We start from the raw sequence: 23,154 nt of genomic DNA, 5'->3' as shown, positions 1-23,154 counted from the left end.
GGCACCTGGCATGGTTTCACTCCTTAGACTTTAAATATTTTCCTTGGTATATTTCCTTGGGGGTTGTTTGTTTGTTTTTGTTTTTCCTTTTCTTCAGGAAGGTCCTTGCTTAGAGACAAAAGGAGGCCACTCAGCAAGCTGCAGCAAGCCTTTGTATATTTTTACTGCAAAAAAAAAGGGCCTATGAGCAGTATTTAAAAATACATACAATCTGCCAGTTAGGCACAGGGTACTGTGAAAAGGACATTTCACATTTTATTCACTGTCAAACATGTGGCCTGTGTCACATTTTTGAAGATGCCAATCTATCAAGATTTTTGTTGATAACAGCTTTTATCCCTCTTTATTAAGTATAGACTTTTATATGATAAGGCAGTGCTTTAGAAAATTCCTGTTTTGCCCACTATCTTGGTGTTAAAAGTTTCACCTCCATAATTCTGTCCATACACTACTCATACGCCCATTTTGGTGAGACTACTGTATGCTGCCCTTAAAATTCTCAATTTAAGCAATTTCTTTCCATATGTTAAAGTGGTTCTTCTATAGATTTCCACAGGCATATATACGATGCCTCCTTTATATCTACACATGAAAAACCCCAACAAAACAAAAACTAGTGCTCAGACTCTGCCACCAGTCCTCCTTAGGTGCCTCTGGGCTCTAAGACACACCTCCCACATTACCTCTGATCATTTCTGTGGGACATCCCCCAAACAGAATTAACCAGCTTTTAGCTCCAAGGCTTTTTCTTATTGCAGTGTGTTAGATCAGACCCAGACATTTCATTCCCTTCCATGTTTACATCTGACAGCAGCAAAGCTCAGAAGGCACAAGGGGCAATACGAATGCCCAAAGTACACCACAGCAAAACTTTATCTGGATAGGTCATATTCATCTTAGCCAGGTAATTAAAACAGCCTGCAGACTGGGGCTGATTGAGGTCTTGGCACCTTCAGATGTTTACTTGTGTTGGCACATAGACTTCCAGTGTTAACCTCTGGTCTCTGCACAGTAAGCAGCAGGTGAGGTGACATCATGTTCAGCCAGGTCAGTTATTTGCAACAAGTCCCATGGCCTTGCAGAACTGATGTTATCCAAATGATTTTGGGAGAATCATTGTTCCTGATCATCCCATCTGATGTAAAATTGCACTGAGATTTGCAAGTGATGGACAACAGTCCCTTTAAAGTATGATATGGTGTTTTGCTGAGGATCCACGTTTGTTGCATTTCTTTTTTCCTTTAAGGTATAATTAAACTCTTCTTAAGATTTTATAGTTTACAAAGTTAATGCTTTTAGAAAGAGATATATTTCTGAATGACTTTTTAAAACCAGTCCTTACAACCTTATATACAATCAGCATCTATTGGCATCTTGAATGTAAAGCTGATAAGCAACAGAAATAATGATGCAGAAATTATACAAAAAGATCAGATTGGTGTTGTAAAGCATGATAGTAGAGGCTGGAAAATATGTAAAGGTAGTATGAATGAAAACTTTGAAAGGAAGAATTTCATTCCATAAATTTGCTGTTTACCAGTATATTGTTTTAAAAATAAAGATAACGTGAAGATAAGCTATAAAGTTCCTGTACAGCATGGAAAATTTGCAAGACATCAAAATAGTAACTCTTCAAGTAAGAACGAAAAGTTCCTTTGATTGTGTGTATAATCAGTTTTTGAAACAAGTCCCTATATAAGAAAATGAAACTTTGAGAATGTCATTGAGCATCACTATAGTATTGTTTTCAAGCATTGCAGAAGTATTTTCTTATAAACATTATGGCTACATTATAAACTCCTCTATTAAATATGTCTGGGTGGAAACTGTTTTCTGGATTGTCCTGACTGATATCCAAGAAAATACAAAACTAAATTCCTGATAACCATGAAAGTAACCAGGTATTTTGAAACAGGCTGCAACAAAGTCAACATTTTTCTCTGGACCTGTCAACAGATCAGAAGAATACAGTAGAGAGCAGGAGTATGAATTCATTAGGACAGAACATACAGACAACAGACAGAAGATTCATATTTCTTCATAGAGAATCAGTAGCAGAAAGGAGAAAAAGTTTTGGAGAACAATATAAAGAGAGAAGACTGTGGAAAAAATTGTGGCTACCTGCAGGGATCAAGTCTTTCCAGCAAGTACTGGTCCTGCTGAGGCCCCAGAAAGACATAAACCTGACAGGAGTTTTGGTCAAGGTGCACAGTAAATAGTGAGAAAAGCTGAAATGTGGTAAGGGTCTCTTTGGAAAAATACTGGGAATCACCAACCTCAGAACTCTAATCTTCCTTTTCAAAATAAATATGAAATTTTATATATGAGAAGAATCTGGTGAGCAGGTTTGTTTTGTAATAAAAACTCCAAAACTGAATTGATGAACAATCTGGAGCATGAAAATCAACCTCTGCCTACATGCAATTGTTAATCACTCTCTTAGCTCCTCAGTTTCAGTGTTTATGTAGCAATAGTCTTGGATTTGGACTGCTGCTTTAAATTAAGTAGTTGTTGAGTGTTTAATAAATATTTGGATTTAAAAAGTGTCAGTAAAATCTGAATTATGTCAAAATACTGCAAACTTTCTCACTCCCCTGCACTGGTATACAAGTAGGTTTATGAACATTAAAATGTTTGGATTCAGCAGTCATGAAATTACATCCAAAATGTAGGTCTGTCTTCTTTTTAATATTTTCATTAACTTGTCAATTACCATACTTGGGGTAGTAAACAACATTTTAGCATATTGATGTTTATAAATTGCAAAGCAAAAAATTCAGACTCAAATCTTTGGAGACAAGGAAATAGATCTGAATGTCTGACACAAATTTTGATGTACAAAAATTGGAATGTCAAAAACGAGATTCTGTAACATGAAATAACGTGTAGAAACGTTACTTGAAGGAGTATTCAGTTTTGCTCACAAAGCATCCATAATAAAGAACAGTGATTTATATTTGCACCAGAATGGATTAGCATAATACACAAAGTAACTCAGCTGAGTGGGACTGTAGTGAACATCCTCTCAGTCAAAGGGAAGGTGTTTGAAAGAGCCACTTGGTCAAGAGGAGATCAACAGGAATTGTGGGTACTCAGGGGACCAGCCTTTCCAAGCTTGGGAAGCCACAGCCAGGATCTAAATCCATATCCTCTTGTGCAAACAGATTGATAAATATTGTTTTCTGAGCAAGACAGATATATGTGGAAAGGCAACACCAACTTTGAGAGGTTTTTAGAAAATTCCGGAAGTAATGCAAATATAAATAAATAAAGCATTTTTAGTAATAATATCTTTCTGAAATATTTTTTTCATCATTGGTTGTGACAAAGAAGCTGCATTTCACAGAAGAAAGTGAAATGGAAATTTGCTAGCAAACCCTAAATTAATAGATATATTACAGCCTGGAAAGGTGTACAAAAAAATCACACATACTAATTGCCTAAGAATACAGCTGATGTTAAAATGTTTCCTTTTACTATTGGAAATAATGTAATGAAAGAAATATTGTAACAGCTAGATTTTAAAAATTAATTCTGTCTTGCAAAGCACTGTGAAACAACTGCAAGTAACAACTAGAGTGACCTGTATTCCCTCTTTAAATGGAACTAGAAACAGGCAGGAGTTGCAGAATGCAGTTATACACTTGGATTCTGACTATTAGCAAATAATGATGAACTGGAGCAAATATTTTTCTTTATTAGTAACCAAACTGAATGGAGCACTTGCTGGCTTGAGCAAATGTAAGAGGAGGCAAGCAGCCACCATGGGGCACCCTGTGACAGGTTACAGCAGGAATGGGAAGGTGGGGCCATGCTCCCGGCTGATACTGAAGCTCAGACATTTCTGCACATCTAGTCAGAAATTTTGTTCTCTCAAATACCATTAATGCTATTAACCCCTTCTTTGTTGTTCCTGAAAAGCTCTTCCTCAGCTGCCATAATTTCATGTACAGACAGTTTGTATTAATTGCTGCACTGAGTAAATAGGCAGCAAAGTATCTGCAATCCTTAGACATATTCAGCCAACTGGAGATTGTGGAGGCATGTGTAGGTGAACTGTTAGAAAACGGTGTTTATGGGGTCACATACCTCATATTTCTACACACTGACATTAACACAGAACAGGGTGCTCTATTTATACTACTATTCAATAGAAATTTTTCATAGACAAATTCAATAAAAGTTCTTGGGGTTTGGCATTACCTTGCTAAATTACATACTGGCATCCCTTCCTGCACCCTTATCAATGAAGACTTAGTATTTTGCTTTCTAAGAATAATTCCAGAGCAAAGGGCATTTTCAAGATTCAGAACAAGGCCATAGGGAATGTTATATCAGCTTTTTCTTCCTTGTTGTTTTAAAGTGATCATAATTGGAAAATCTCCTGTACCATCCTCTCTTCATGGTTTCTGCTACTTGAGACCATCCAAAGTTGACCAATCTTACACAGAATAACACCATTGATGACTCTGGCACTGAACACGGAAGGTAAACTTTCACTAAAGGTCTCTCCAAACAGCATTCAGTGTTCTTCATCCCTGACCTCGCCCTTCTGGTTAAAAAAAAATTTAAAAAAACAGATTTCCAATTCTTGTCAAAGTTTTTAACTTTCAACTCCTAAATGCAAACACCTATTTTAGGTTAGATAATGTGGCATACATTATCTCTGAAAAGAGCTGGAAAATTAAATTGGCCAACACCAATTATCTGACATCCTGTTTAAATGCTCGTTGAATCTAGCACTGCATATAATGATTCCACTACAAAACCTGATAACTTCAGAAAGTTTTGAAAAACAAGAGACAGTGAGCTAAATGATAGGTAGAGGAAGAACACAGACAACATAATCTCTTTTGACTTGGTAAATCTTATGATTTTACAAAGCATTTTGAAGATAATTGATATTGTGTGTAAAGTCTATACTGCACAAAACCTTATTTAGCATTCAGTGAACCACATTGGGCAGAATAAGGAGGATGATTTCAACAGTAAATGATCCCCTGTGAGTGAAACTGTACCTCTTTATGCTAGTTTGGTACCTGCACACATCTCTGCCTTATGGAATAGCACCCTGTGACGACTTATGCACACTCATTCTAGGATTTTAAAATGAAGATATATTTTGATCACGTCAGCTATTGTAAAGAAAAACTATTTTCACTCTATAAGTAAAGTGTTAATATGATATACACAAGTATATGTTAATGTACACAGGCTTCATTGTAGTAACAAAGAGCATAAAATATAGAAAATCTCTGTTGCAAAAGAGAGATTTTTTTTTTTTCCCCTTATCACCAGTGTCCATGTCCTTGTAGGGTAAAATGGCTATTTTTCATGAAACTATGCATTGATTATATACATGGAACTCCATCCCATATCCCAGAAACCTTTAGAATTTCAGTCTTTCTTTCCTCAGATTAATGGTTTGAATGTACTTTTGTAATTTAGAAAGTGGTTCCATTACAGTCTGAGAGCATTTGGCATTAAACAGTAATCACTTCACAGCCTCTCTTCTTGTATCCTAGAGGGATGCATTGGAGGATGTATCATAGGAATACTGGCCTCCCATTGAATTACTTCTGGGATCAGCAGAGCTGTAATCAGGTGTCACAAACAGGAGCTATTTGTTCAATAATGTTTTCTTACCTCACATCACATCTCAAAAGCAGTGTAAGAAGCAAAAGCAAATTAAACATACTGAACTATAAGTGGTGTTTTAATTGGGTCTCATCCATTCATAGAACTTTCTAAAGATTTAGAAACTCCCAGAGGTTTGAGCCAGACTTTGCCAGCTAAGGACAATTTTCTTAAGGAAAACTGGTTCCTGTCATGAGTGGCAATAAGAGTTATGCTGCCTTCCTGCACTCTTCAAACACAAACTTAGAAACACACTCCAATACACCTCCACTCCCAGTTTAGTGTATTTTTAAATTATGTTAGGAATTATTTCCTAAAGGGAAACAAGCTGTTCAGATACTGGCCTCTTGCCTTTTTATTTTTTTATTTTAAACTGAGCTTAGGGTTACACAAATCAGATGTAATTCCCCCGAAGATACTGCTGTGAAACACCCCTGACAGCAAAGACAAGAACAAGAGCATAAACTCACCTCCTTGTATTATTTTGCTAAGCAAAATATAGATGACTGGACCATCTTCTTAGAAACCATGACAGAAATTAAGCTTTATTTGCACATCTAGTAGACATAGGAATGAAGCATGGAAGTGCACTATCAGAAGTGGTAAAGTCCTCTTGTATGACTTAAGATCCAAAACAAAAGGGGGATTCCCTGATTTTTCTGAAAGCTCAAGCTCTGACAGCTCAAGCAGTGCATGATCCATTCCATGGGACCCCAAAGTAAAACTAGTTAAAACTTAACAGAAGCAATTCTGTTTAACAGAAACCACAGGCCCAAGCAGTGGTTGTAGTTTTGACAGCTTGCTTGTACCACCATCAACTGAGAAGTAAATAGTAATCTTCACCTTTATGTAAACTTTAAGAGCTTCCCACACTTCAGCTTCTGTGGGATAAAAAGGCATTAATGTCAGAGAATAATTGGATTCTAGCCATTGCCAGTTCTCAGAAAGCTGGGAGGAACATAAGGGAGATCCTAAGCCTCCATCCAGCAGTTCCTTCACTGGGATAAATAGCCTTTCATCTTGTTAACCTTCTTTCATAGTGATCTAGTTACATAAACTTTGCTGCAATTACATACAAGTCACCTGTACACAGTGAGGACTCAATGGATGAACAGAAGGAATTCAGCTGAAGCTCTCTTACTGTATATTTTGAGTTTATGAGTCTGAAATACTGCTTTGATTCAAATCAGTAGGTTGTGGTTTTTAAAATGGCTTCTTTCAATGACTATTTAGAACGAAGAAAGAACCATGGGTGAGAATCTCACAAACCTGGAACTGCTGCTTACACCAACTGAGCTACCACAGGTTTGCAATTGCATGTTTTCATGAGAAGAATCATCAAGTCTTTTCTTAAAGCAATAGAACATAAAGTCTTTAGGAACTTTGATTAGTTAATCAAATCAGCATTTCTACCTGATTTAACAGGAGCATGTTCACACAATACATTATTTCTAGCAAAATGATTCAACAAGGCACACACCCTGTTAACTCTGCAAACAGCATTATACACACACCTACTTAAATCAAATCTGGTTGGTACAAATGCACCACTAAAAATAACTTCCTATCTCCTCCCCACTCATTACCTGGGGAAGGAGCAGTCACAAACATCTGTGCTGCTTTTGTCCTGCTAGTGTGGCTTTATCAGACAATAAGCAAAACGCTTCCTGTGCTGCATCAATGCTCAGATTTTATTTTTTTCATTAATAGCCTTTTTGCTGATCTGTTGGTATCTGTATCCACAAATTCAAAATATGAAGAGCAGTATCTGTCTAATGATCACAGGAGAAGGCAACAAATAGTTTCTTTTGCACAGTTGGTAGGGTTTATCAATAAATGTTGGTTTTCCAACTCCAACATGTTCTGTTTGGGACATCTCAGATGTGAGACCTTTCATTCTATTTTTATTCCTGCCTGCAGTCCTGTCAGACTTCCTGTCAGATCAGATTTATGACTTCTGGAGCAAGCCAGAATTTATAAAAAATAGTTTTATTTTGCTGCTACAAACTAAAGGGACCGGAGAAGGATATGAAACAATGGGTGATGTACCCAGTGGGAGAATTCAGCAAAATAGATGTTTTCTGTGACATTTTGGATAAGGCAACACTGCATTTCCAGGTGTCAAAAGAGAGGATTTACAACCATTGAGATGATGAAAACCTGAATAAATTTTCTTTAAAGGCAGATAAAGAAGATCATAGCTTGTATATTTTCCTCAAAAGCACACATCAACACTCATACACTGGAAGGGTTGACCAAACTGAATGTGAAATCCAGAGTGTGGGCTAGGAACAACAGTGGCAATATTCACAGTGACTGAGAAAGAAAAAAAGAAATATGAAGCTGTTTTTTTCTTTTTTTTTCCATGTTGAACTTAAATGACTAGTTGCATGCAGTTAAGCAATGAAAGAAATCCAAGATTTTCATTTTGACATGAACAGGGAAATCTATATTACAATCATTTGTGATACATTGCCATAAGGATGGTAGAAGAAAATGCATTTGCAAATTCCATTGTTCAGGGACAAAATATAGGGAGAATGATTAAACAAATGAAGATTTGTGGACTTATAAAAAAACTAAAAAAAATAGAATTAAAGAGAAACAGAGCTGGGGAAAATGGAGGAATAACTAATGGGAAGAGCTTACTGAATAAGTCCAATGGAACTCTTCTGTTTTACTAAGGTTTCATTTTCCCTTCACTTTCTTACAGCCAGCTCACAGTTGCCCTGCAGCGTCCCAAGAGCTCCCTCGTCCCTGCTCTGAGCATAGCTGCATGCTGATGTAATTAACAAAAAAATTTCAGACTAGATAATATTAAGAAATTATCAAATTTCCTTCCTTCAGTTTTTTGGTTGGTTTATTTTCCTGCCAGGTAGACACTTCAAAATCTTATCAGCATTGTTTATTGAGTCTGAAGGATTTTGCTGCTCATAAAAGACACACTCACCCCTCAGACCATCAGTCTCTGCTTTGGTTGTGCTGTTGCTCTTTGGATTGGCCGGGGGCTGAAAGTGACATCAGCCTGCGGGGTTTAGACCTAATGCTCCCGTGTGCGTCAGGTAATCCAATTGAGCCCTTGTAAGTTGACAGACCCAGAGATTTATACTGAGCCACTTCCTAAAAGCTGATTCTCGTTACCTGGCAAGTGAACTACCAGGAAAAAAAAAAAAAAGAAAAGAAAAAAGAAAGAAAGACAAAAAAGGAAGGAGTATAAACAGCCTTAGCAGACATGACATTGCCCTCAACTTCAAACCAGGAGCTGCTAGGTTTGGCTTGCAAGTAAGAGAAGGAACCTCACTGTTTACTTGCTTAGCCACTTGCCAGACCACACAGTGCTTAGTTACAGATACAAACAAAGCAAGAGAAAGAAAGGAAGAAAGGGGGAAAGAAAGAGAGAAGACACAAGGTAAGAAAGAGAAAGAGAGAAAAATCCAAGAAACAGAAGTCCAATCAAGACCTGAATATGTTTAATGTTATATTTACAACTATTATGGTCTAAACAACCATTATTGGGCAAAAACATAGAAGACTAGAGACTATTCTGGATGTGGCATCTGTCCATCTTGTACAGGTAGGTTCTTACGTATTTCTCTTAATCTCATTATCAATTAAATTAGTATTAAATCACTCATCTTCTTGGCTTTGTACAGCAGTATCTAATATTTACCTTGTTGTTTGAGTTTTTTACATTAAATTTTTATTTCATTTCTCTTAAATCATTAGCTAATTTTTATTAGTAGGCTACTTGTTTGTATGAGAAATGATAATTTAGAGCTGACTGGATTGTCATTCAGAATGTCAGTGCTCAGTGCCTCTTGCCTTCTTTGGGAGTTAGAAACATTCACCTACAACAGAATTGCATTGTTAAAAAATCAGGGTACCTCAGCATAGTCTTGTTTCCTATTGAAGGCAAAGAAGTAGAAGGCACTAAAGTGTTCCTGCTCTTATGGGAGGGAAAAGTCTTTGTTTGCATAACACAGATGACATGATTCTGGAAAACATGTTTAAGTACATTATTTTTTCATGGATTTGTACTAAGTACTATTATTTTGGAAAGAGCACTGAACTCCAAACAGCAGAAAGATTACTAGTGGTTACAACCTGTGACTAAAGACTCTTAACTAAGAAACTGCTTTCCTAATTTCTCCTCCACTGCTCTACAATGTTTTTAGCAAGTCCTTACATTACAGTTTGCAGTTTCTAAAATAAAAGCAACCTCATTTTCTGGATGTTTTCTCATAGGCTTCATAATCATTACTGATCTAGAAATTTATAGATGCAGATTCCAGAGGAATACAAATACTGATAATTTACTACTTACATGTAAAGTGTATTGTTAATGATGGGAAAACACATCATCCTCAATGTGCTAAAATAAGAGACTGAGTCTTTCTCAAGTAAAAGACCCAGTCAACATCAGAATCAAGATCAGAAGCTTTGAACATCTCTCTTCTGCAGGCAAAGGTGTAACTGTGGCACTGTCAGAACTCAAGAACTAGCTTTAACAATAAGCAAACAACAGCAGCATTGACTACAATAGGATTAAATGTGAGAAGCTATGGAGAGACTTTGGAAAGACTGGACAATATAATCTTAAATCTTAGCTCTTCATCTTTCATTTAGGACACTTTTCTTTAGTACCTGAAGAAGCTGGTGTACAGCCTGGTCAGGTTCTTTTACCTGTATTGTGGTGCTACCTATTAACCTCAGCACCAGCATATCACTTGATCCTTCATTCCCTGTCCCTATGTCTGGCACGAGGCTGCCTCATTTCAGAGAATTAAGAATACCTTAAAAAAGACATAAATCAATTAATTTAAAAGAGAAACATTACCATGGTGCTTTAGTTCTACTGCCCTACTATTTTCTGGCACTGCAGCAGCAGAGAGCTTTGAAGCTTCAATCTTTGAAGTGCTAGAACAATGTAGATAATGTATTAGATGTATTAGATTTAATTCTGGGCCACCAGTCTGGTTTACTCTCATGTAGAATGAGCTTTTATGAAAGGTGCATGAGAAAAAGCTAAGAAAAGTAGCACTGGATACTTTAGAGGCAGTAGCTGTCTATCATAGACAGATATTCCCTGAGGTTCTTGGCATTTGGCATCAGCCAGGGCAGAGGAGAAGGGGCATATAAACTTAGCAAGAATGAACATAGTACAACTTTCTTTTGATATCCAGTGATATCTTTTTAGGCACTTCCATTGAAAGAATATCTACTTGCAAACTGACTGCAGACAGTGTAATATTTTCCTCTGAAATTCACTAGTAGTTTCATTTTGAAGTAGAGAGGAAATAGGAATTTGACCCTATAAGTCTGTGGGATGCTGGGTTTTTCCAAATTTTCTTTTGGTATCAATAACATTTTGTGTCTCTAAGGAACAATGTCCATAGGTCTTGTAATAAAGTCAAACTTTTATCATCCTTACCACCCAGCTCATGAAATTCCTCCCTCAGAGGCACACACCTAGACTATTGAGGAACTAGATTTCAACTCTCTCTTTCAAAGATTAGACGGTTCAGAGACTGCTCCACCTCATTTGAAGTTTATGATTTCCTAGAAAAGAAATTAATCTCTCTGTAGCAGTGGAATTTTATCCCCCTTCAGTGCTGAATAACTTGCAATAGTCTGATTAACTGTCCTATTTATTTAATTACATGCTTCTAGAAAGGAAATAAAATAATTTATGATAGAGAGTGAAAAATACCATATAATAAAGGCTTCACTTCAGCTATAATTTCTGGGACACAATCTTTCCAAAGCAAGTTCATGCTTTAGCAACAAGGCAACTCCCTTATTGACTTGTCATTGTTTGCAGATTTGGCTCTGCCTGTACTTTATTTGAAGAGAAGTTTTAAACAGCATTTTAAGTGTTTATTCCAATTATAAAGCCACACATTTCCAGACCATACTTCAGAGAGTTAAATTTCATATTTAATGAGATTCATCTCTCTGGTATGAGGAATATTGTGTGTTCTCACCAAAATTATAACAAGTTTACAGTGAGTTAGAGTATAAAATTTGTATGTGGAATATATGTGAATAAATGAGATTATGATGTAAATAACTTTTAAAGTATAATTTTCAAAAGATGTGCTCTTTTCAGTATTTTCAAACTTTTCACATAGTTAAAATTTGTTGTAATAGCATGGACAAGCAGTAGGTTGTTCTTAAGTAGGAATAAGAAAATATTCAGCTTTTTTATGCAGTTACTATGCTTACGTATCCAGATAAAAACCATAATATCATCAATGATAGCATGTATCCACAACTCTTTAAATACATATAAAAGGTTACTGGATTTGGCCCAATATGTACTATATACAGAAGAGGCTCAGAGTTAAATGTAGACATTTAAGAAAGTCTAAAGTACACATGGCAGGCACCTTCTGTTCCCAGAGTCCTTCCCTTTTCATTTCTCTAAAATTTGCATACATTTATGATTGAGATACTTAAGATACTATATTTATTTTCAATACAGTTTTTTCTGCATTTCCCTTAAAATTATCAGTAACAATTTGGTGATAGCAACAACCAATTGAAATACCTTAATTCAATTTAAACTGTATTTAAATATATTCTAAGAATTTACTTGGGTTTTCAATTTTACATGCTCCAGATGGATATTGCCTGTAAAGCAAATATATTTAGTTGTCATTTCTTAGTAAAGTATTTCTATACTATATTTTTATAACTTTGATTTTTCTTATGGAAGAACACTGTTCTTCAAGAATACAATACAACCTGAAGTATTAAATCAGAATAATCATCAGCATAATAAATGTAATCAGACCCTCCTCAAAGCTGATGGTTACAGGCTGATGTGATCATCTTCTTTCCTCTTGCATGTTACAGTTTTGTGGGTTGTTATGAATCAGATGAAAAATAAAAAAGATTTAGAGTTTTCACTTGCAGTTTGGTCACAGATTTCAGTGATTCTTCAGGATCTTCTAACTACCTAGTCCTAAATATTTTGGAGATCAACGTCTCTCAAAATCTCAATACAGTATTCAAATTTACAGGATTTCATTTGGGTTTTTTTAGTGTTTGGGGTTTTTTTAAGAAGCAAAACACAAAGCCCTGAGCAACAAAGAATTGTGATCCTCATGTGAAAACTGTTCATTTAAGAATATTTCAGCGTAGACACTGCAGTGCAGCAAAATTATTTCACTGATCCCAAACTGTCTGTGGAGACCCAGAATCAGATTAATACATATGTGTTTTAGAATAATCTTGTGCCTTCATAAAAAGCAAGTCATATCTTCCCATTTTAATTCAGAAATTATTATCCATATCAAACATTTAATCTGTATGCACACGATGATAATTTTAAATTTCAAAATTGTCTCTGCATTCTATTTTATAACTATATGATTTTTAAGGGCACAAAGGAAATCAGTTAAGTAGTTTCCTGGAGATACTTTCTACTGAATGCATGTTCATGCCAAATGCTGTTCCTGCCACCATGACAGAGGAGTCAGAAACAGAGAGATTGATACATCATTCCTTCTCTGTTGGTGACTACACAAAAGGCTCAGGACAGGTTGTTCATAAATTCTGTAAATTTACTTTGAAATTAACAGAGATTATTTCAAAACTATAGCTCAATCCCATTTTTATCCTATTTTTAATTCTCCTAATTTTGTATTCCAAATTTGATTTATTGTGCAGCCAGCCTTGAGATAGGCTGCAAGAACTTTTCTTAGTATATTAGGAATACTTGATATCAAATGATGATTTTCCTCCCTTAGTGAGATACTATTTGTGTTTTTATTTACAACTATTCCTCCATGCATTTTCAGCCCCTTTTGATGAAGTTTCTGCACTTTTGTGTCATAAAGATGTAAAGATACAAATTTATCCCTGCTCTTAAATATAAGGCACTTCAAAGCAATGTGTTACAGTCAGGTTATTAATCTTTGATGGGGAGTATCACAGAGAAAAAACAAGAGATAGGAAAGCCAGACTGATTTTATCCTGGTGGAGGTCCTCTCCTGGGTATGGTCAGAAATTACCTTACTTGATATGTAATTAACCCACTGTCCAGCACTCTGGCCTAGTAAAAGGATGCTGACTAAAAATGCACTTTCCTTGTAACTTTTAATTTTAAAAGATCTTTCAGAATTAGCAAGTCTGCCTTGTTCTTCTGTCTCTATGGAACCTTTTTAGTACTTATTAGCCCTCCAACATCCTAAAAAAGTGTCACTTCAACTTTCCATATTTCGTGGTCTTGAAAGCAGATTGCTTGAAGTCTTGCTGACCAGCACCTCAGGTCCTGTGGCTAATTCCCGTCTTTCAGAAAGTTTTCTTTTCCCCCACTGCATCTTGCTAATACAAGAAGTTCTGCCTTTTGCTATTCTGAGGATTAAGCACATTTGGGTTTGGTCATTTTTAAGGTGCTTTTAGACTATCAGGTAGCACCTGAGACCTAAAAGGGACTGCTGACATAGCTAAGAAATTGGAGTACAACAGATGAAAGGGATAGAAGGCTAAGGAAAATACCTTGTTTAGCGAAAGATGCCTGAAGACCATGTCTTTATGGACTTGTGTCTAGTTTTATCAGTATGCCCTTCAATGCCAACTAGAAGAAGCAATTCCATGTCTCTAAAGCTGCCCTTGAAAATGACTAATGGATCTTCAGGCATTGCAGGTAATTAAGCACAGTCTGTATTAGCCAGCTCCATGCATGTTCAAGTGTAGTGGGTTCACACCAGCTTCCATGGACTGTTATGAGTAGGGAACTTTTCCTGGATTCAGTAGTGCAAATGGAAAAAGTTATGCTCCTAGTTCCTCTCACCTTTCTGTCAGTACACACCTAAACTCCTTTAGTCAGGTTAGTGGCCAATGCTAGCAACCTCTCAGGTCTTTCAGAGCACCTAGTTAAGGGGGCCCTCTCTGGTTCACTCTAGTCAAATCAATTAGTCACCTCTAATAGAGGGGCTGTGATGGGCACATATGTCCAAACCATAAATGGGCCTTCCCAGACAGAACTGTTTACAAAATTTACATTTGTTTACACCTTCCAGCAAATTAAGAGTCGGTTAAGTTTACAGATAGGTATTTTGCAATATACACACACAGAGCAATGAAGCAGAACTGGAAGTTCAGTCACACAGAAGACCTGTGCATAAACAACTTCCAGGCAGTAAAAATTTGAAAAGCCTTTCTGATTTGACAGATGCCCTTCCAGTTCACAGAATGCTTGATTCCTACCAAGGTTAATACTTTGTTGTTGTTGTAATTGCTGTTGTTGTGTTTCTACACAAACTGTTTGGCCAAAGTTCTCATTTCCAGTTGTTCTTCAGGATGTCCAGATGGGACAAATCTGTTCTTGTTTCATGCCTTTACAAGTAAACCAGAAACAAACTTGACTCCATATTTTTGAAAACTAAATGTGATTTCTCCTTCCTCATCCTCTTCTTCACATTGGACTGGTGTGACCTATGATCTCCTTTCATCTTTTTTCACCATCATCCAGATAATGGATTGACTTTCATGCCATAAAACTTATGGTACAGCCAAACCTACTCCCCAGTAAATTCCCTCTGATAAGTAGGAATGAAAAGGGCTGTCATGTAGTTAGAAATCCAGCTGACCCATTCCTCTTGAGGATATTTACTGCACTTGACTGTGTTTGATAAGGGAAGGTCAGTTTTCCTACTAAAGTATTCGTTTTTAGCTCTTTTGCTTTCTTTACACAGCAAACAAAATAGCAAAAGAAAAGATGAAGATTAACTAAAGCCAAGTTCCTCCTTTACATTTTATTAAAGAAGACTGCCAAGTCCAATAAAGTGACCCTGGCATGTGAAATTACTAATGCACAATTGTTGCTAAGCGTAAAAAATTTTCAGATGTAAAGCTGTAGATCATTTACTTTCATGATGTATTCAATTTCTTTCATTGATTCCAGTTTTCAATGGACAAAAACTTGCATATATGATAAAATACACCAAAATGCACCAATGATTTTTTTTTAAAAAAACTGATAAATAAGCAGATGTTGCTGGCAAAATAATGGGTTAGCCTCATCCCAATGCAACTTTTCATATCTATGCAAGAAGGGTTGGCAAAATCTGTTGACTTTAGAGAGGCCACATAATGAATAAATGTGTTGCAAAGATTAGAAGAGGGAGGATATTTTAAGCTAATTTGGATGGTACTTCTTCCATAGACATCAGCAAAATCAGCCTTTGACCTCAAAACACAAATTGGCACTGGAAGCTCTTTGCTACTTTTTCCAGTCACAAAAACATTAACCTCTATATCCTGGCTAAACTCCAAAGTGGGTGATTACATTCTGCTGCTCTAATTTTCCCCTGCAGGCTCAACCAGATCTAGCATAATTTCCTGATATGTAGTGTTACTGAAAAAAAACCCTTTTTGCAAAGTTGTTTTCCATTTTTCCTTCTTGCTTCCTCATTTGTATGCCTTGTCTTATGAGTTGTAGGTTGTTTGAAGGTCAGAGTTGTTTGGTTCTGGATCACAGGTTTTGCTAAACTGAGGGACCATGAACACGGCCGGTGCTACTATGATAATGATATCTTTGCATCACTTTTACTCTCTTATAATACGCATAGTGTAGCCCAGCTATAGTTTTTTCCCCAAGAACTCACACAGTCAGATTTTTTTTAAATATCACATCATGCTGGTCTCGAGAATCAGAAGTCAAAAACACAGCCTAAAGATACAGGGCATTCTGAGTGTGTTTAAAAACCAGTTGCCAATTTGATTGTAAAATAGCACATTGCCTAACTCCACATTGTTTTAAAGCAATAATTTGTTAAAGAGATTATGATTTCCATGGCCATACAATCTAATATTTTTTCAAGAAGTTTGGATATAATTGATAGCAGAATTCATTTAATTCATATTTAGTATTGATCTGAGACATTACTTTTACTCTTAGAAAAAAAACATTCCCTACAAATGTATCTCTGATTTAACTGCTGATTTCACTTTGGTTCTATAAAGCTGTAACACCTGCACTTTGGGTAGTTTCTTACTGAGTAACTTAAGCTAGTAGAAATACCAGCACTGAGATCACTTGGTATAAGCACTTCTATCTAAAACAGAGGATGCAGTGCTTCTTCCCCCAGCACAGTCTCAAATAAAACAGCACTAAGTGCAATCTGGTGGATTACTCGTATAGAGAAGCCACACAGATTCTGCTCTGGGGATGTGAATTTATTGCTTAGTCCCAGTACCACAGGGTTAAGTGAAATGCTATCACAGTAATTTATTATTAAGAGAAACGGTGATGGCTTAGATTAAGAAGATTTGTCTGTCTCTTCTAATTAAGGTTAGGTTTGTAAGAAGCTTTGCTGCCCTTTGAAGCTACAGAGACTAAAATTAGGACTCTGGTTCCGTTTAAAATGTCACTAGGTTGGTCTATAATCCTGTGGTGGCTGCAACAAGGGATCATTCCTTCTATGTTGTGATTCCTTGTTTGCAAGCTAGTGAGCCAGGACAAGACCCCATGAAGCAAAGTCTGAGCAGTCTATTAATCAGCAAGAGCTGGTCCTACAGGACACTGTGGTGCTCTTCCAGGTACCCCTTGAAGAGTCCATAGTGAACAGGAATTTGGCAAAGCAATCAGCTGTGAGACACAAAGAGTTCTATTGCTGGCACAGAGCAATTGGTGGCACTAAGTGGGCTGTGTACAGAGAGGGAAGAAGTTTTGGGGGGACAAGATCTGCCCTAAGGCTGTGAGTGAACTCAGTTTACAGAGGTGTTTACAATCCTTTATGGGACAGCAGCATCCCATGCTATAGTGTCCTCACTTGCTGGTCTACAGACAATGTCAAAACTCAAATCAGTAAATGGATTGCTTCTAACTTTTCCTATTATTCCCCTATTTACACAGCATCAAATGAACCTGTGGGCTTGTTACAAGAGAGTAATAGCAAAAGCTGTTCAAAAATTTTTAGGAAATTTGAAGATTGGATTCAATTTTCCTTACTGATGTGTAGACATAGGGCAGCTCTGACTAGATTAGTAAAATACAGAAATGGAAACCTCATTAGATGGAAAGATCAGGTGCATTTATGAAGAGCAAAGCCCTCTTTGAGAATATTTAGCATGACAAAACATTTGAAGGAAAAACAGCCATGGTGCTTCAAGTCACAACTCAGTTGCTGGTTAGCTGGGATTATGAAAATACTTTTCCAGTAGGTAGGAAATGAAATTATGATTCACTAAAGAGTGCCTTTCTCTAAATGATCTGTGTTTCAACTGAGACAAAGCAGCATGAGTGTGTGAATCCAAAATCTTCTGCCAGGTCTTATGTACCTGTCAGATAGGACAGTGTGCTGGGAGCCACTAAATTGCTATTCAGTAGTTCAAAAAGAGAATAACCTTTTAATTTGGTTTAGTGAAAAAAAGCAAGTTTATATGTATGTTGGAAGGGATGATCTGCAAGCACTCTCAGATATGTGAGTAAGAAAATCTCTAATCAATTAATTCAGAAAGAATCTACCAGCTTTTACTGATCAATCTGCTGAGCAATTAATGAAATTTAATTGCTTTGTTGGCAATGTTAATAAACTTTTCATGTTACAGGGCATATCTTTTGCATTGTATTCTTTTTTTCTTAGATAAACTCTGTAATGTTTTTATAGACAGGGACATCCAATTAAGCAGCAAAATCAATCACCTGTCATTCAAACAACCACTCATAAAAATCTGAGCAGCACATATTCATGAAGGACCTCCTGAGTAAAAACTTTGCTCTCCACAGAATCTTATGACTGCTTTCAAATGAGGAGTGAAAGGGCTCAAAAAGATTACAGGAAGTCAGTTCAGTCCCCTTTATTTACTCAGATTAAGACAGGGATAAACAATACCCACCTATTCTGAACAAATAAAGCAGGGTGGTTCACAAAGTATTTCTTACTGTGAGAGAAGGGTACAGCTATAATCAGAAGAGCTTGTCTTGAGAAGTTCAGGCTATTTTACTGTGTCCAAACCCCAGTATCTACTGCAGCAGGCATGAGCAGCTCCTGCGTGACATTGGCCGAGGTCCTGTGGGCAAAAGGAAGCCCTCTGGAGGAAGAAGAAATATGGGCACTCCTGTACCTGTCCACAATGCAGCTTCTGGAGGATCTTCACAAAGGTGAGGTGACAAGCATCTTTATAAGAGTTCTTACTGTTGGAAATTAATTATTGAGTTATTTTAATTCTTTTGAGTTTGCTTGTTTATTTGTGGGGGTGGGGTAGAAACAAAAAAACTAATGGCACTAACAGCATATTGCTAATAAAAGTGAGAAATCTTTCAGTGCTGCTGGGATTATGTGCAGATTGCTCTGCCTACATAGAATATCTTCACACAATTTTGGCTTTTTTTTTTTTTTTTTCAAATTAAACATCAAGTAGTAATTAATCTAAGTAGAATTATATGCAGCCAGAAGAGTCCTTCCTGAAGTCTGAATAACATGCACCCAGAGAAAGTGCAGTGCCAGCTAGGCTCATGTCCTTCATGGACTGATAGAAAAGGACAGACAAATCCACACGGCTCTCCATTCAGCTAGTAAGAGATTTTATCCTTGATGATAATAATGTGACTTATCATTATGACATTTGCTTGCCAAGCAGGCCAGCTTGAGAGAGCACAGAGAACAACTGAGCAACAACAAGAGAGCACAGCTGAGCAACCTGTCACATTTTGAGAACCGTTTATGTGAATTCCTTTTGAGGGGAGAATGGATGAGACGTGTTCTTACCTCATAAGCATGTAGAATCAAAATAAAAAATACAGAAAACAAGTGATGTGTAACTTCTACTATAGCTGGAGGAGTGAAAATTCATTACCAACTAGTTTTTAATGGGCTGGAACACTATAGCAGGTCGACTATACCATCAGTTCTCTTTTAACTGGTGTAACAAGGGGATAGAATAGCCCAGGAAATACAAGCACCAGAAATGTGCAAAGGAGTGAAGCACAGAGATACCCACCTGGATAGGTTCAGCATAGGTTCGTCTATTGACTCTGTGCCAGACACTAAGCTGCCACTATGCTCTCCTGATTGCTGACTTAAAAAAACATTTTTTTTTTTTTTAAAAGAGATAATCAGCATATGTTCCCTATGCTACACCAGATAAATTTAGGGTATCAGAACAGGAAAACTAAACCAAGAAGTAGGGACATACAACCAAGCTGGGCTGCAGGCCAAGTGTAAGGCTGCTAAAACTGGTCTTTAGAGAGCTCAGGTCCAGAAGTGATGACAAGCTGGAGTCATTCTAAAGCTGAATCCACAGTGCTCCAGTTACTTTGAGCACAGGGAAGGTTACCTGCTGGTGCATAGCATCATCCCAGTTGAGTAAGGCATATCTCTGATTCCACATCTCTCAACTGCAGCTATATTGTTTCTGTAATCAGCATATTTTCAAGGCTAATGCTGCCACATTTGCTGTGCTGTACATGATGCAATAGACCATGCCAGATCTCATGATGATCAGCACCACTTGGTACAGAATATTCCTGCCAGGTTAGGCAGGAATGCCACTCATTGGCTGGCCAGCACTCCAGAAGACCAGGTATTCTCCACTAGGATGAAGTACAAGCTGGCTGGCTATTCCTAAAACAGACAAGCTTCCCAACATGTGTGACTTGTGTTTGCATACAACACAACAGAAAACATGGAAGGAGCAAAAGAGAACGCTAGCTGAAGGTAATCATGGTCAGAGAGCCCAGCAATCACCAGGCAAGGCCACAGTGACAAGGCAAGTCTGAGCCTGGGAAGTCAGTCTGTGGGTCAGGACCAATAAGGTCCCCAGTTAGGCAAGTCATTCTGGGTACATCTCCAGTGATGAATTTGGTTCTACAGGTGAGATGCCAGAAATATGATTTTCTGAGTTCAGTGAATTAAACACTAAGATCTCCATTTTATCAACTTCCACATTTTTCAGACCCTGCCATCTGTGTGATTTGCCCATGGTCAGTACTACTGTCTGCTGAAGGAAATTTGTTTTTCCAAAACAATGCATCTCAGACAGAAGCTGCCCCTTTCAGTGCACCAGAATTGCTCCACCGCCCAAGCAAAAACCAGCACTTTGGACTAACGAAGGTGAGGTATATTGCAAAGTGCATCTTGACAGCACCTCGTGAAGACAAGCTTGTGGGTTTCAATGCAACTTGCCAGGCACTACTGTCACATCCCACTTCTAATAAAACTAATCAAATTAGGCTATAGTTAGAAAGATGTTACATGTATCTTGCAGCTTATCATTGGATTAGCATGCATGTCAACATCAAAATCAATTTTAACCATCAGTCCCACAGGCTTGAATAAAAGTATTATTTGTAAAGGCCTACAGAAAGGAAGAATATTTCTATGAAATGGTGTTCAAGCAGATATGGTAATTGTAATCCCAGAAGCAGCAGGACTGCAGTATCTGTACAATCAGAGGGTGGAAGCAATCCCAGGAAGTCAGAAATATGTTCAGCTTTGCTAACAATTTATTTTTCTCTCTCTGACAAATGAATCTCTCTGGAAAGACAGTAAGATATAACATTCAGGCACCTTAAAGTTTTAAATACCACTCAGACCACATACTCCCCTCAGGCAGAACACAGTATTTTCAGATTCCCACACAACTGACCACTTAGACACTAGGCAGAAAAATGAAGCCGTGGAATAGACAGCCTTATTCCTGTAATTATTTTCCTGCATATAGCAGCTAGTCAGTCCCACAGGTAGGAGAGAATTTCAATCAGCAATGGGAGAGCTTCAAAATTAAGAAAGGAGTTCAAATTTCCTTCCCTACTTCTGGCATCTTTGAACAGAGGGCAGTCTGGCTCAGCCCCTCAAGCTGAACAGTACTAATGATGCCAAGAAGATTTTTTTTGCCTTTTCTTTTATATACTTTTTATATAACTTTTACATATCCTCAGTATTCTTAGCATGCATACTGGTAATTCCTTAAGTCTGATAACTTAGCTTAGCCCTAGTAATAGTAGGAGGCTGGAATACCCTATGCTACTTTGGCAAACCAAGGTCCTGAGTAGAACATACCCTGTAAACTAGAGATTTGGCCCATCCAGGGGAATTCATTGAATGGGGAAATATCACACCATTCATCCAGGCCTCCCATTGGGGCACCCCTATTAGATATGCAAATTTGTAAGGTCTATAAACTGCATGCGTGATCTGTTGTGTGTGTGCAATGCAGCACACCCCACCTTGGTGAAATGGGGCACCATAAAGATCCTTATTAAAATCCCAAGGCAAAAACCCCTTATCCCTTAACCATGTTTAACTGTCAGTTTTTTAAGACCAGGAAAAGACATCACTAATTGCATGCAACCTAGTCCATAAGCCAAGAGTCACTATTTTACTTTTAGATACATTTAGTCTATTTTTTTTAAAAAAATCAGCTATATGATTCAGTGACTCCTGCCATTTTGTGACCACAGACACAAAAAGATGGTGTGTCTAGTATGAGGCTTTCCTGTATTGATTTCACACAGGGTTTCCTTTTCTGTTTTGACAGATGCTGGTATATTCCTTAGGAATGACCCTCTATTGGTCAGCTGATTACCAGGTTCCTCCAAACCAGGCCAGTAACACAAACATTTTTGTTTTCTTTTATTCTGGTAGTTTCAAAGAATGAGAGGAATAGTCTGAAGTATCACTAAGAGTGGTTTTGTGTTTTGGACTGCTAGAAAAGAATTGAAGAGCTTATGTCAAGGTCTAAGCTTCACCAAAAATACTAGTTCACATAAATCAGGAAATTTACTTGGAGCTCATCTTTTTTTCCTTTCTTTTTTTCCCCACTTTATTTCTTCAAAGACCAGAATTTTTCTTATTAAGATGAATTGTAACTTGATTTTAAGGGTGAAGATTATTTATTCCAAGGCAATTAGGAACAATTGTCTTGGAATAAACAATTGTCCCCACTACCCAGGGAAGTGGTTGCATCTCATCCCTGGAGGCATTTAAAAGATATTTACTTGTGGTACTTAGAGACATGATTTAGAGGTGGACTTGCCAGTGTTAGGTTCATGATTGCACTCAACGATATAAAAGGTCTTTTTCAACCTAAATTATTCTATGATTCTGTTATTCTAAGATAGGACTAAAACAAAAACATCACATTGGCATGATTATGGTGCTGTGCACATTTGTGTGCTTTTTCAAAAATGGGATGGAAGAATAAAATTAAATAACTCCCCTTATTTCTGAGCAAATTCTATCAGTACCTCTGCTAGCTGAAATTATAAGTTTCTTGCTTACCCAGAATCCTTTGAAAGACTTGCAACGTAGATTTTGCTTCATTTCTATATTGATGTTTTTGGTTGCTTGTTCTTAATTTGGAGAGCACAGGTTTCTAGTAGATTTAACCTCCCTTTCACATTCTAAGAGAAAAAGCTTTATAAGCTAAATGGCCTTAAAATATAAGTAAATGGTCTCTATGACAACAGTTCTGGCTGGTAAAACTCCTCACTTTTTTGAAGCTAATGCTACCACATACCTTACTTCCATGAATCTTTGATTCACAGTCTAATTAAAAAAGCTC

General features: G+C 37.1%; 1 protein-coding gene across 1 annotated transcript; it reads left to right on the top strand.

Annotated features, from left to right (window-relative positions):
- The first annotated feature begins 8,876 nt into the window (after window positions 1-8,876).
- LOC132329616 (FERM and PDZ domain-containing protein 2-like) lies at window positions 8,877-22,248 on the top strand. Its single transcript, XM_059850813.1, has 4 exons — window positions 8,877-9,211; window positions 18,623-18,751; window positions 20,545-20,702; window positions 22,129-22,248. The coding sequence occupies exons 2-4, from the start codon at window positions 18,628-18,630 to the stop codon at window positions 22,246-22,248; spliced, it is 402 nt and encodes a 133-aa protein (XP_059706796.1). The 5' UTR covers window positions 8,877-9,211; window positions 18,623-18,627.
- Window positions 22,249-23,154: the final 906 nt, after the last annotated feature.

This window comes from Haemorhous mexicanus, chromosome 7 (genome assembly GCF_027477595.1).
Source record: "Haemorhous mexicanus isolate bHaeMex1 chromosome 7, bHaeMex1.pri, whole genome shotgun sequence".
Lineage (NCBI taxonomy): Eukaryota > Metazoa > Chordata > Aves > Passeriformes > Fringillidae > Haemorhous > Haemorhous mexicanus.
Note: the sequence above shows the minus strand (reverse complement) of the source record. Positions and strands in the feature narration are given on the sequence as shown.

Coding starts and splice junctions, on each gene's coding strand:
- LOC132329616 (XM_059850813.1), top strand. CDS start 18,628: ATGAGCAGCTCCTGCGTGACATTGGCCGAGGTCCTGTGGGCAAAAGGA. Junction 18,752..20,544: donor TCTGGAGGATCTTCACAAAG/GTGAGGTGACAA, acceptor CACATTTTTCAG/ACCCTGCCATCTGTGTGATT. Junction 20,703..22,128: donor AGCACTTTGGACTAACGAAG/GTGAGGTATATT, acceptor CTGTTTTGACAG/ATGCTGGTATATTCCTTAGG.